The sequence below is a fragment of the Desmodus rotundus genome, chromosome 9, assembly GCF_022682495.2.
Source record: "Desmodus rotundus isolate HL8 chromosome 9, HLdesRot8A.1, whole genome shotgun sequence".
Classification (NCBI taxonomy): Eukaryota; Metazoa; Chordata; class Mammalia; order Chiroptera; family Phyllostomidae; genus Desmodus; species Desmodus rotundus.
The window spans coordinates 109,984,459-109,998,905 of NC_071395.1; the positions used below are offsets into that span (position 1 = coordinate 109,984,459).

General features: G+C 53.4%; 1 protein-coding gene across 8 annotated transcripts in view; it reads left to right on the plus strand.

The window, feature by feature from the left end:
- Nucleotides 1-1,039: 1,039 nt before the first annotated feature.
- TMEM94 (transmembrane protein 94) overlaps nucleotides 1,040-14,447 on the plus strand; it is a 30,308-nt gene continuing 16,900 nt past the window's right edge. For 3 of the 8 annotated variants that reach the window (XM_024553662.3, XM_053910410.1, XM_024553666.3), the window contains exon 1: nucleotides 9,110-9,239. In XM_024553662.3, the coding sequence (XP_024409430.2) occupies nucleotides 9,216-9,239 (24 nt within the window). In that variant the 5' untranslated portion in view covers nucleotides 9,110-9,215. Of the gene's footprint in view, nucleotides 1,195-3,710; nucleotides 3,794-8,405; nucleotides 8,430-9,109; nucleotides 9,240-12,654; nucleotides 13,261-14,447 lie in introns of those variants that run through there. The other 5 variants (XM_024553660.3, XM_053910411.2, XM_053910412.2 and 2 more) reach the window with 5 other exon arrangements.

A 14,447-nucleotide genomic window follows, 5' to 3' on the forward strand; every position in this document is an offset into this window, starting at 1 on the left:
CCGCGAGATGAGAAAGGTTGAAAATAGCTGATTTAGGGGATGGTGGTGAATGTGCGTGGCTGCAGGAGGAGAGTTGGCCTGTGGGGAGTTAAGCCTGGAGACAGGTCTGAGTTAATTTATGAGGGCTTTGAATGCCAGGCAGAGAGATAATGGACTTTGCGTATTTGCAGAAACAAACTGCAGAAGATTTTTGCATGCAGGAAAGTGACATGATTCTACCCGTGTTTTAGGCAACAGCTAAAACAGTTCAAACATACAAGACTAGTTACTGAAATGGCACCTTCTTGTCCAGCTGAGAAGAGAGATTTTTAACTACATAATTAAATTCATTTAACGGGGGGAAGGGGTTCTTAATTCCCAGGGTCTTATGACTCTCTTCCAATTTTATAAACAGATTTAAAAAACAAAAAACCAAGTTTCTAGACTTGGATCTCTGGGAAAACAGGAGTAAATACTGACACAGTCTTGCTTTGTTTTCCCAAGAGAGGTCTCCCAGGCGATTTCTCTAATTTTCTAGAAAAAAAATTTGAACTTGTTTTTTTTTTCCCTTGAGAATTCAACCGAGATGAGGGAAAAACGGCAGTATTGCCTTCGATTCGCCAGCTTTGGTTTGGACACAGTATTAGTCCCTGAGGGACTCCCAGCAAAGCGTCTCTAGGCATTTGTTCCAGGCAACAAGGACGGAGGTTAAAAGTACGCGCTCTCCAAAGGGCTTAGTTAAAAAAGAAAAAAGAAAAAAAAAAAAAGGCGTGGAGGTGGATGTGTCTCTCCATCTTTTTAGGATAATTGCGTAAGGAAACTAATCGAGGAGGAAGTCCTGCCCTCGCCGCTGGTCAGAACCTCTACACAGAAAGCGCCTGGGTATTACGCCCAAGGATGCACCGTCGTGCTCTTAGGCTGGGATCACTTGGGACTTGATTCCGCCAGGCTCCCAAAGGGGCGGTTGCAGCTACAGCCTAGCGTGCCGCACAGCCAATAAGAAGCCAGCAATCCCCGCCTATCTCGATTTACACCAATAGGCGCCCATAATTTTAGCTCGCTAAATGGCGTCTCCGTTGTCTGACAAGGAAGGGAAGCTCCTTTATGGTTGCCAGTAACAGACATGGCTGCGGCCCCTGGAGGAGGGGACCCTAAGTGAGGAGGGGGCAGGGAAGGGAGAGGTCACAGGCGGGGAAGACAGGCCCCCGGGCCCGGGTAAGTATGAGAAGCCCTGTGGCCCGAAGCAAGGGACACAAGGGAGCAAGGGGGCGTGGGGCTCCGCTTTACGCGTCCTCTGATTCTTGGCCGAGGCTAGGGGAGGCTGGGGTCTGCACCCCGGGAATGGCCTCCGGGGATCCCTTCGGAGGGTGTGTCAAGGGACTGGCCCTGACCTCCAGCTCCTGTGCATTTCCTACCCCCAAGTGCTCACTCATACTTGCCCTCGGCCCTATGGGCTAGGCCCATTGTGGAGGTCCCGTGTCAAAAATCGAACTCTCCCACCAACAAAGAGACATGCCCGGGATTTGTCGCGGCTGGGCCCTGGCCCAGAGGGCTTCCACCGCTGACGTCTAGGGTATTTATAGGCATCTGGGAGTCCCCGTCCCTGGCCCTACCACGACCCCAACACAGACAGTTGTCTCCCTTGCGCGCGCCCACAGCTGCTGCCCTGACCCTCGTGCTGACGTGCTGACCGAGTCCCCTGTGTCCCGATGGATGGAGCCAGCCCAGGGGCTTCTGTACCCTGAGCAGGGACATTGCAGTTTGGAGCGTGCAGTCCTTTTTTTTTTTTCTTTCCTTCCTTCCATCGTAACCAGACTCGTTTAAAGACTCATTGGAAGCAACCAGAAGAACACAATAGTTGGCATCCTATAAACTGATTTCTATGCTGTGTTCTCATTCCGCTGCCGCGCACCCCTAAGGTCCAGTTCGTACAGTCCTTCGTGTGCCATGATGTGAGCCCCTGCCCGGCGCCCTGTGCCTGACAGGAGAGAAACCCTGCGCTCCTTTCATTGGTGTGTAACCACGGGCTGCACTTTGGTGTGCCCATTGATTCGGTCACGTGCTGCCACAACCCACCCTCAGTTCAGAGATTTTGTGTGGCTCTTGCGGAAAAAGGTGGGAGCTCTGTATTGAGTCTTTTTGCTTCTAGTATGGGATTTTGTGCGTTGGAAGAGGTGATAGTTTTCTTATGCTTTTATCCAAGACACTCAGCTTTAGTGGCATAATTCAGTTAGCTATGTCTGGTACTCCTAGAAGGTGGAAGTGAGGAGAGGGGAGGTTTTGGTTTTGGTTTTGGTTTTTTAAACACATGCATATATCATGTACTATGCATCTTATCTGTGAGCTTCTCAATCTGCGGAGAGGGGATTTTTAACGTTTTTGCCTTACAGATGTGGAGACTAACTGTTGGGAGAGGCAAAGAGGCAGGGCCAGGGTCACCGAAAGCCAGGGCCGGAGCCCCGTAAGTCCCGATCCTCGTGGTTTTAATCCACTGGAGCCCGTTGTTTCCTGGTGTGAGCTGAGAAATTCAAGGTCCCTACCTTCTCTGAGCCTCTTGCAGGGGACTTGGAGATTTAAATGGGGTGGTATACCAGGGATCTCTAGCATAGGGTCTAGCACTTACTAGGTTCTTAATACATTTTTGCATCCATTAATTTTGAGTCACCAGCAGGCAGTTCACTGGCTGATTTTTTGTCATAATATTTACTGTGACCTTTCTCTGTACTTGGGGACATAAATGCTTACCATGATTCTCAGGGAAGGCAGGGAGGGGTGGAGTCGGGGCAGAGTGGCCTCTTCCTCCGTTTTTGGGAACCGCTGTAGCGCCACGAGAGATGCTACTCAGGGGCACGTGTAGTGTAAGAGCAGAGCAGAGGCAGAACAAGGCTGAGAACCGCTGAGGAAAGAAGAAATACCACTTCAGTGTGTCTTTATAGTGATCTTGCCAGAAAGAAGTACTGATCTTAGTATTCCAACGAGGTAGTTTAAATTTTAAAAAAAAGCAAAGAGTGGCACAAATAAGGTTCATTATCTAAAGAGTCAAATAAAAGCAGTATGTGGACTGAACAGTTTGAAAATCACCACGAAGATCAAAACACACTAGAACGTAGACTGTCATTAAGGCCGGAACTAGGGGTAGGATGTTCAGATAAACTCCACGAATGCTCTGCGAGTCTTCCTTTAGCTGCCACGTTAAGGTGACTTTCTTGCTCACTGGTTCTTTTTGTCGGAACTACAGAAAGGAAAACTCCTTGTAGTCGGGTACCATGGAGCAGTGCATTGACCAGGACCAGGGAGGAGGAGTACAAGCAAAACCCTTGATAATCAGCTGCCAAATAATTGAGAGTTAACCACCCTTCAACCCCTCCCCGGACCCTGCTCCTTGCGTGGTGACCCGACATCAGCAGATTAGACTGGGAGAGCCAGGCCGGGCCTTGAGATGGAAGAAAACAGAAAGCCCTTCACATTTCTATTTTGAGAAGTTGCTAGGGAGTGCCAGCTCCCAGTGTTGAGAATCAGCCTTTTGGAAAGCTTAACTCCTGCAGGACGAAGGTCGCCATCCTGGGGTTTCCTGACCCTGCTCCCAGCTGCTCTCTCCCTGGTGCTGGGCTTGGGGAACCGTTTCTGCAGGGAGAGGGAGGAGTTAATGTGTCTTAACGTACTACCTACACCCAAGGCTTTATTGAACCTCATCTGGCGAGTCAAGCGTGAGCTCTTCCGATGGCAGTCAGAGTTGGGAAGACACAAAGCCTCTAAATCCATCCCTGGTGTCCAGAGGAGAAGGTTCCGGGTCACGGATGGCACTTCTCCACTGGTAGATGCGTGTCAATATTTTGTATCTTGTTATTGTGTCCGTGTTGTTTCCATGACAGTGTATTTCTTTACCTAAAAGATAGGCTCCTTCAAAAAATATTGTTTGAGCCCTGGCTTCCCGGTAGGCCCAGATTGGTCGACAACAAACTAAAGGGCGCCCAAGCTAGGCCACGGTGCAGCAGGGATGGTTTCCTTCCAAATGGACCTGCCAGCCAGAACGTGTGGTTTGGTTGGTGAGCAGGGCTTTGTGTAATAATAAGCTTTGCCTGTGGCTGCTGGGACAGTAGTAAACAGTCGGTCACGTGGCATGGTGAGTAGGGGAAAGGCCAGATTTAGACCCACTCGAGGCCTGCATCAAGCTGGGCACGTCTCACACTGATTGCTTGGGGTTTTGCTAGCTCCGGAGGCCAAAAGGGACTGAGGAGAGGGGTGTCCGAGGCAAGGGGACCCTTTCAGGGCCTTTGGGAAACTAGAAATCTTAGTGGAATTGTATGAGTCCAGTTTTCTTAATGTCAGGATCCTCTTGAAAAAAAAGACTCGCAGTAGAAGTCTTCCTTAGTAGAACCGAAAAACATAGGGGAACACTGGGAAAAGACATACCCTGGAGACAGGCCCAAAGGCGCATTTAAAAAGGGCACACCACATGTCTAAACTTGACGTGGAGCATCTTTTCATGTGTTGAAGCCACTGGATTTCTTGGTTTCATCATCTTCCAGGGTTAGAAGAGATCAGAGAAAGTCATCTCTTTCTTATTTGCAACCTGATGTGTTCCTCATCTTCATAATTTCCCAGCCTCTGCTTGGCTCTCTGTACTGATGGGGAGCCCATCGCCTCCCGGGGCAGCCTATTTCTACTTTTGAAAAATACAGTTCTAATTATGTAAAAGATATAGCTCGTATCGAGTCCCAATCTGTCTCCTTAGATCTTGTGTCAGACTTACCCCTCTCCTTCCCGGGACGCAGCATGTCTGTTAATGCCGCCTGAATGTGAATGAACTTTGGGCAGCCATGTCACTTGCATTGAAATTGCATGTATAGTAGTTTTGTACAATGGTTTCTGAACCTAAGGGCAGGGCTTCGTCTTGAAACTATTACAGTTAAATTGAATCTTTTAGATTTGGCCCATCATTCAGCCTGTTGAGATCTTCTTGGAGTTTGACTCCGGTCTACTTTCCAGGTTTATGCCATCCAAGAATTTGATTAGCATACCATCTGTCTCCTCACTCAACTCATTGATAAAATTATCGACTAGGACGTCACCGACCATAGAACCCTGCGGCTTGCTGTTAAAAACCTTCCTCCAGCAGAACATCAGTCCACCCATTAGTACTCTTGGGGCTTTTCAGTGGAATACAGGTCGGCCAAACTGTGGTTTTGCTGTGTTGGGTGTGGCTGGGGTGCAAGCTCAGGTAATGAAGGTTGTACTAGAAGGGATAAGAAGGACAGCCAACTCCTTACCTCACCCTCAGCCTGAACTTTGGACACTCTTTGTGATGCTGGTTTCTTTTTTTTCTTAAGATTTTATTTATTTATTTTAGAGAGAGGGGAAGGACGGGAAGGGAGGGAGAAAGAGGAGGAGAAACATCAATGTGTGGGTGCCTCTTATGCACCCCTTGCTGGCGGCCTGGCCTGCAACCCAGGCATGTGCCCTGACTGGGAATTGAACTGCAACCCTTTGGTTCGCAGGCTGGTGCTCAATCCACTGAGCCACACCAGCCAGGGCTGTGATGCTGGTTTCTGAGCTTGGCAGCAGGAAGCCTCCAGCCACTTGTTTTCGTGGCTTCTCTGTTTGCCTTTGTCTAGCTACTTGTCCTGACAAACCAAGGATACTGTATCGTAATTTTCTTCTAACTCTTCTACCTGTAACTTCTTTCCCTCTCGTCTGATTTATTCTCCACCCTCATAAACCACGCAGAAACCTTCAGTGACTCCTCAGGGCCTCTTTGCTTTGGCCTTCAGGGGCCTCTGCATTTCAGCCCCTGATTTCCTGCCCCTACGTGGTCCCTCATTGCCTCGCTCTTCCCTGCGCAGGCCTTCTGCTCTAAGCAAACTAGTCAAATCATCACCGTTCAAAAAGGCTCCCGCATTTCTGCCTCGGTGCCTTTGTTGGGGCTTTCAGTTCTTGCTTGGGTTGCTGTCATTCTCACTCCTAAGCTTTCTTAAGGGCATAGCTCAGGCCTGGCTTCTTTCGGGAAGCAATCCCTGGCTCCCCTACCCCCACGGATCCCTTTCTCCCTGAAATCCTGCAGCACCTATTTGCAGCTTTCATGTAGTGTTTCGATGCCAACGCGAACTTTTGTTGTCTTCTTTCGCAGTCACCCGAAACTACCTGTGTTGTAAGTCCCTCGAGGGAAGGGACCGCATCTTATATTCTTTAAAAACAGGATCATTCCTTGCACTTATTAAATAGATGAAGTTGTTTTCTTTTATGGCTTGTGGGGTTTTTTGTGTTCTAAGAAATATTTGCTTATCCCAAGTTACAAAGATCCCCCTCGCCCTGCTATATTTTCTGCTAGGAGTCTTACAGTTTTAATTTTTACGGTGAGAGGTGTGACCATTTTGAGGAAATTTTCGTGTGCAGTAGGAGGCGAGGGGCCAGGATTGTTTTCCGCGCACGCCGGTCTCTTTCCGGACCTTCTTTTCCGGGCCACCCAGCTGCATGGCTCTCCTTCGCCGATGGCACTCGTCTTGATTTCTGTCATTTTAGGTTCATCTTGAAAGCGGGCAGTGGCAGTCCTCTAACTGTCTGTCCTTTTCCAAACTGCTTTGCCTATTCTAGATTCTTTACCTTTCCGTGTGCATTTTAGAACCGGCGTGCCAATTCCTACAAAAATGTCAGCTGGGACTTTGATTGAGACTGTATTGAATCTAGGTACAATTTGGCGGATAGCTGGCATCTTAATATTGAGTCTCCCAGTCCATGAACAGGGTATATCCCTCCATTTACTTAGGTCTTCTTTACTTTCTCTCAGCAGTAAACAGGTCTTATACACATTTTTGTTAAAGTTATTCCTAAGTATTTCATGTTTTTTTGTACTATTATAAGTAATATTTTAAATTTTTCTTTTTTTAAAGATGGTATTTATTTACTTTTAGAGAGTGCGGAAGGGAGGGAGAAAGAGAGGGAGAGAAACATCAATGTGTGGTTGCCTCTCGCATGCCCCACCGGGGGGACCTGGCCTGCAACCCAGGCATGTGCCCTGACTGGGAATAGAACCAGCGACCCTTTGGTTTGCAGGCTGGTGCTCAGTCCACGGAGCCACCACCAGCCAGGGCTAAATTTTTTATTTTTCTATATTTCATAATAGCCTATTGACATTTAATTTGTATTTTGTATTTTGACCCTGTATCCTGAAACTTTGGCCACTTATTTGTTCTAATATTTTATTTTTATATTCCTAAAAAATATTTTTATATTCCTTTTACGTGTACAATCTAGTCTTCTGCAAATAAAGACACTTTTACGTATTTCTCTACAGCCTTTATGCCTCCTATTTCCTTTTTCCTCCTTTCCTGCTTTTGAGTTCTCATTCTTTATCTCAGCCGTACTGATCATATTTCCTGTTTGCTGACGACGGTAATGACAACTACTATGTGTCAAATACCATCCTAGACCCTCCGTGTCCAATATTTTACTCCACTGTCGCTGCACCTCTGTAAATGGGTATTACCGTTCCCATTCTACGAGCGAGATAACTGAAGTTCAGAGAGACAAGACACTTGCGAAGGTCAGTGGCATCTGATACGTGGTGGAGCAGGATTTGAACCCAAGGCTGTTTGGCTGTGAAGCCTGTGTTCTTTTCCCACGGTGGCCCAGGCATTGAACTGGCCCTTTAAGGATACAGCTGCTGGTTTCAGGCCCCCAGTTGAGGACAGCTCTCTCCCAGCATCCCATGTATGGAGTGATGGGAAAACAGAGACTCTCAGAAGCACGTCCTGCTCCTGGCTGCCCTCTCTGAACCTCTGTGGTTCCAGCTGGCTGCAGAATTATTTCACTGTTTCAGTGTTGGCAGGAGTTAAGCGCAATTCCCCTCTGGCTCCTGGTCCCTTTCCCCGTGTGGCGACTACCTCATCCAGCCCTGCTGGGATGGAATGTCATGGGGACCTTGAGCTGTACTTGTAAACAGGGCCTGGGCAGCCTGAGTCAGAGCGGCCTTGGGGAGAAGTGGGTTCGGCCTCTCAGGATCCCGTTTCAGTTGCCTGCCAAAGAGCAAATGTCGTTGCACGTCACTGTCTGTCTCCGACCCTGCGGGGCTTGCTCAGCGTTGAACGCCCTGGCTGCAAAGGCAGGGGGAGGTAGACTTGGCAGCACAGGCCTGTGACATCGGCACTGATGCCGCCTTGTGAGGAATTGGGTGGGATTTCAGAGAGGGGCTGGCGGCAGCAGAGCCTGGGCCTCCTGGCTGGGGTCCCCCGGACACAGCTCTTTTTGTTTCTAAACAGTGCTCTGGTGGTTCGGCTCTGCGGGCTCCTGGCCAGCTCCGCTCAGCGAGGCTGTGCCGCAGGCCCCCAAAGAGAACTGCCCTGGTCAGTTCTGCACAAGGAGTCACCTGGCACCAAACCAGATGACTCAGTGGCACTCTTTACCCAAACACGCCCTGGTCTGAAACCATGAAAGTGTGTTGGTTGTCAGGATAGGTGGGTGAGGGTCAGGGGTTGTGTGGGTGGGGAGGTGGGGCTAATCATCACCTTTCAGATTGCAGCTGGACTGGCTCGAGTGTCCTTGTGGACATCTGCTCAGGTGCATGGTGAGCACTGCCCCGCGGGCAAACTGCCCGAGATGCCCAGCTGTCTGCAGGCAGGTATCTGTGGCATGGGGCTGTGTGTGTTCTCAGCACGTGGGGTGTGTTCCCAGTGGCTGGAGCACGTGCCTCGGCTGGAGCACGTCTCTGCTTTCTATCATCTCCACTGCCCTCCCTGCCACCCTCCTGGTTATGCCAGTTGTATCTGGAGTCCAGCTCACCTTAAAGCTTACCTTCACTTCCTAAAAAGCTGGTGAGCCCAGGCTTTCCCTGCCTGCTGGGGGCAGCGAGTGGAAGCGTGCCTCTGAAGATGACGGTTACGAGATGGAAAGCTCGCCCCCGCCCCCCAGGCATCCCCTCGGACGCCCTCACCCTCCTGGGCTCAGAGAGCGGCACCGGCCCACGGTAGACTGCCTGGGGAAGCTGTGCTCCAGGGCTGGGCCTGTGGGGCCCCGTGGCCGGGGGGCCACTTCCCCATCTGCCACTCTGCTGTTTAGAGGACACTGTTGTGTTTCACCACAGCTGCCTGTCCCAGCACCCTGGACTGACGTGATTTCTTTCTCCTTTTCCCCGCAGATGCTGCAACTGTGACAGAGTCACTGGGGTTTGTCCATGTTGGGGAGCAGCCTTCCTTTCGGGGGTGACCACACTCACCTGGGCATGCCTGCAGGACTCTGGGCCCATGGACCTGAAGGAGAAGCATGTGGTAGGCAATCTGGTTCCCTGGTGGGGACTGCCTGTGTGTCTGTTGGACTCTCCCCACTTGTGTTTGCTGGGAGGTCCTCATCTGGGCTCCTCAAACCAAAAGTGAGCGAGGGGCGAGGCTCTGGGGCTTGGGGGATGCACTGGGCCGGAAAGCAGAGGCTCAGGGCGCGGCGAGTGCAGGGCAGAGGCAGACCAGGCAGTTAACACAACTGCAAGGCAGCGGCTTTCTGTTCTGACTCGGGTTGGCCCCGAGCCAGTCTTTCACTTCTTGCCCAGGGCTGTGTAATTTCGTTTGTTTGCTCTCGCTGGGGCTCTGCCCCAGCCTGCTGAGCCGTGGTGAGTACTGTCGGGCACCCTGTCTGTGGTTAGGGAAGAGCTCCCGGTCAGACTGCAGACAGAACAGCACAGTCAGCTGGAGGGGAGCCGCCGGGAGGGAGGTCCAGACCCCCTCCTCCCAGCCTGACCTCAGGTGCACCAGCCTCCGGCACACCGGCGCTGCACGGTGGTAGAGTTGTCATCAGTGTATCCCTCTCTTGGACGAAGGCTGCCCTGAGGAGGTCCTTTGGTCTCTCACCTGGGCTCATGCCACACCTTCTAACTGGCCCCTCTGTCTCTGACTCCTTCCTCTACTCGGCTGTCAGAGAAGGCTACCCAAAATTCAGAGCTGACCTTTCGTCACATCTGCTTAAAGGCTGTCAATGGCTTTGTGCCCCCTGCTGAAACCTTTAGCGTAGAGTACATAACCCTCCCTAGTCCTGCTCCTGGTCATTGGCCCAGCGTCCCCAACCTTCCCTGCCTTGGGCACACACTTCACATTCAGGCAGTTACCCTAAAATGCTCCCCTCCCTTCTCCTGGGCAAACCCCTACTATTCTGTCTTCCAGACTAAGTGCAGACATCACCTCCCAGTAAACCCTCCCTCCCCTCTCCAGAGGTCCCTCCTCTCAGCATCTTCAACCGCCACCCTCATACTTGCTACACTGCATTGAATAACCTGCCCATGCCCTGGCTCTTAGCATAGACCCTGACATGTAGCAAGGGCTTGATAAAGCCCTTTATTAACTTGATTTATTAACTCGAACTTATGGATAGTGATCTTCCTGCCACAGAGCTCTTGGGAAGCGTGGAGAGGGAGCACTGGCCTCTGGTGGCACCTGGCTGAGTGCCGACTTGTTCAGCTCCAGGCTTCCCGTGCCTCGGGCCAGCCGTGGAGCAGGCTTGTGCACCTGAACTTGCCGCAGGTTTGTCTGGCCTCCTGTTCTCAGATGCTTCCAGCTGCTCTGCAGGTGACCATCCTAGCAGTGACTGGCGCACAGGGAAAGCTACAGTCGCCTCTCCCCTAGCTAGCATGGGTGCAACTGCATTCGGCTGCAAGGGTTGCAGTTCCAGGGAGCTCCCCTGCCCGCCCCCCTCCCCTGCGTCCCAGGCTCTGATGTTGTGCGATGTGGTGGTCCGTCTGGATGAGGCTGACTGTCCCCAAAACAGAGGGCAATGCTGTCCTCTGGTTCCAGCCTGTTGCTGAAACCTCGGTTCCTAGTAAGTTGGGGAAGCAAAGTTCTGTGAGCCGAGGGGCTGGCTTCTCTCTCAAGCCTGAGGAGGAGCACTTGAGAGCCCAGGCTGGCTAGTTCTCAGGGGCCATTTTTCCTGCAGGATTTCCCTTTATCCTCTTCTTTCTCTTCCTGGGTCACTGAGTCCTGGGCTGGAAAGCATCGTCACCATCATTGTCACCATCATTGTCACCATCAGCAACAGCTGTACTTACGCAGCACTTCCTTTGGGTTGGTGGGACTCTAGGCTCCGGGCAGGTGGCCCCCGTCTTGGAGAAGCTTCCAGCCTGGTTGAGGAATTAGTAGCACAGGCAGCTAAGTCAAAGCACCTGATGGGCTTTCTGCCTGAGGTACCTGGAGGGTGGCATGACTGGGCTTCTCAGGGTAGAACCTGTGGCCTCTGCCAGTCAAGGCTCTGGGAGGGGTGGGAGACGGAGAGCTGGATGGTGGCCGCTGATGGTGAGGGGGCCTCTCGTCCCCTGCAGTAGCCCAGGATCCGTTTGGCTGTTGCTGGTTGATGTTTTGCACCCTGTGCCCCTTCTCTTTGTGACCCACCTGTCCCCAGTGTGTCCCCTTCAGAGCCTCCCCTCCCCTGCCTCCAGTCCTCCAGCCTATGGTGGACACACTGTAGCAGCAAGGTTTGGGTTCTGCTTCTTAGAGGCAGAGCAGCCCTTTCCCTCACTGGAGTGGGCGGCATTGGGGGGGCTCCTGCAGAGCTCCTGGCTTGGACCTGGACCCAAGTGCTGGTCCTTCCAGGGCCTCTCGCACAGGTTGGGGGTAGGGGTTGGCTTCCCTGTGGTTCCCCGGGAGCAGTGCCTTGGTAGAAAGCTAAAAGGGGAACATGACCTGGGAGCAGGGGTCAGCGACACAGGAGTCTTCCTCCTTGCGGTTTGCTAGGTGCAACTCCACCGCACTGACAGCAGCCATCCCACTGGTGGCGGCTCCGAGCTCACCCTGCCTCCCATGGACCTGGGCCTCAGGGAGGCTTCCTGCCCTTAACCTCTGGACGGCCGGGGCCCCTCCTTTTCTCTCCCACTCAGCCCTGGGTTTGGGATGGGGCGCCCCCACCCAGCCCCCTCAGGGAGCTGTGCTAGAGAAGGGGGAGGGGTAAGCTGGCAGCGAGAAGAAGTCTTCCCTTCCCTGCAGCTCCAGAGACCATGTTGTCTAGGAAACGCAGGCCCTGGAGAGCCGCACTCAGGCTCCAGCCCTCGCTTGGTGGCTATTGGACCGTTAGGCTGTGTCCTCTCCCTCAGGGTTTTGCAGCCCCATCCTAAGGGTGGCCTGGACGTAGGCAGAGAACTTTCCCATACAGTCCCAGGACCTTTGCCCTCCTCCACCCAGGGGAAGTGCTGACAGCTTCCTGTATGTCACACTCTGGGGCCCAGAGAGATGCATAGGCTCTGCCGATGCTCAGGGAGGTGCTGAGGCGGGAGCCCCAGGGCACAGGCCTTCTCTTTCCAGCCGGGCGTCTGACGTCTCCTGGTCCCAGGAGCACATAGGCAGGTGTGTCTGACAGCACCGGGGTGTTCATCAGCTGCGGCCCCAGCTCCTCAGGCTCATTGAATAGCAGCTCTTGGGGTCCCAATACCACCTGGTGGGCAGGTGTTGGTTCCCAGGTGTTGGTTCCCAGGTGTTGGAATCCTCAGAGGCCCTTCCTTTTGGGGCGGCTCTTCCCTCTGCGCTGGATTCTTCCACTCGTTTCCCGGCCCCTGCCCTGCCCTCCTGGAAGTCACTGCTTCAGACTTCTCAGTTCCCAGTTCTTCCCCCCCTCCTCACAGGATGTGCTGCTATTAATAACTTACAACCCCCCCCCCCCCCCCCCCCGCCTTCCTGCAGCTCTGACTGCAGAAAGAGCTGTTGTTGGCTTGGCTCCACGCTGGGAGTCTCGGTGATTTGGGGGAGCCCTCACATGGTGGGCTCTCCACTATGGGGCCCCTAACCTTGCCCAGTGACTTGGGCCAAGGAAAGGAGCCCAGGTGCTCCTTGATGCCTGCAGTTGCCTTGACAACAGCAGCCAGGTCCTGCACTGTTCCTCCCAGCCGCACACCCCACCTTGGCTGCATGTCGCCCCCTCTGCTCGCCCGCAGTGGCCTCCTCTGACTAGTAGGCCACCCTCTCGGACATCTGGCAGAGCATCCACAAACTTCTCCTTGCAACTCTCTCTCTCCTCCCCCATCCCTCCCCCTGGGCTGCTGTGCAGCCTGCCTCCTCCTCTTCCCTCCCTCAGTCTGCAGCAGCGGGCCTGGAAATAGGCTGAATTAATCAGCAGATTGGAGCTCCACCGGCCTGCGTGCGGTCGCTGCAGCACCCGCTCCTTGGACACACGCTCTGTCGCTCTCCCCCCTTTCTTCTCTCTCTCTCTCTCTCTCTCTCTCTCTCTCTGGGTGGTGTGGGAAGTTCCGTAGCTGACTCCCTGTGGCTCATGCTCTTTAAGCAGGCAGAACTATGGATGCCTCTTCAGGGCAAGCGCAGCAAAGTGAGTATGCCAGTGTGGGTTCACATTTGTGTCAAAATGCCTGTTCCCTGCTCGTTGCGGGAGGCTTTGGGGAAGCGTTTGCCACAAGCCTTGAAGAAGGATGCCCACCAGAGGCAGCTCGGGTTACGAGGTAGCTGAGACGGTGGTGGAAGGAGGCTGGGAATGGGAGCCAGAATGCTAGTGTGTTTCAGGACCTGCCAGCCAGGCCTCCAGGTTACCCAGAGTGGGAGTAGAGCCCAGGTTCCCATGGGAGCATTGGCCGCCTGGGTGCTGGGACCCGGGTATCCACACATCAGCGACAGGCAGCTCTGGGTCTGGATGCTGGCCCTCCTCAGGGCCAGTGAGGGGGCTTTTCTCCCTGGAGCAACAGAGCTGGGGCGGTTCCTTTCTAGGCCTTGGTGGCTGCAGGTGGAAGGAGCGGGGTGAAGGTGCCAAGGTCAGCCTGCACCTGGAGAGTGAGGAAGGGGAGGAAGCTGGAGGTGCTGGTTGGCCTGGCTGCAGACAGCATCGATTTGTGTCTGGCCACACTTGGGAGAGATTTATCATGGCTGCTGAAAACCACCCTGGCTCTTGTGGCCGAATCTGCTTCAGGGATTCAGGCATTATGCAGCGTCCAGCTTTGGGTGCCCTCCCCACCTGCCTTGGCCAAGAAGGCTGTGATGGTGGGGACCTGGCAAAGGGGCCAGCCAGTTCTAATTAGTGGCAATCTACTGTTGTCAAGGCCAAGGGTCAAGGTCTAGATTCATAACCTGTCTACCTGAGCCTGGGGGACCTTGATTCTGCTTGCTCCCCAAACAGGTAGAGTAGGAAGGAAAAGGTGGCTGTGCCGACAGAACCTTGGAGGAACCCCAAAAGGATGGGGGTTGGGGGCGGGGGGCTCTGGCCCTGGGCCACCGGAGAAACCTGACGAGGGTGGCGCAGGAGAGCACAGGTGTGCTGGCCCGTTCCCCTGACCCAGACGCTCGGCTCCGGGCCCTGCAGGGCTGGTCCTGCTTAGCAGCAGTTCCCTTGCGGTTCTGGTTTGACAGAGGTCCCTCAACACCCTGCTGGCCCCCCAAGCCCCCCTGCTCTGCCAGTGTCTCTCTTGGATGATGGGACAGAGAGAAGCAGCCCAGCGCATGCGGGGGTTTGCTGCAAGCCTCTCCCAAACCCCGGCTTCTCAGAGCCTCGAGTGGCTCTCTCTTGGG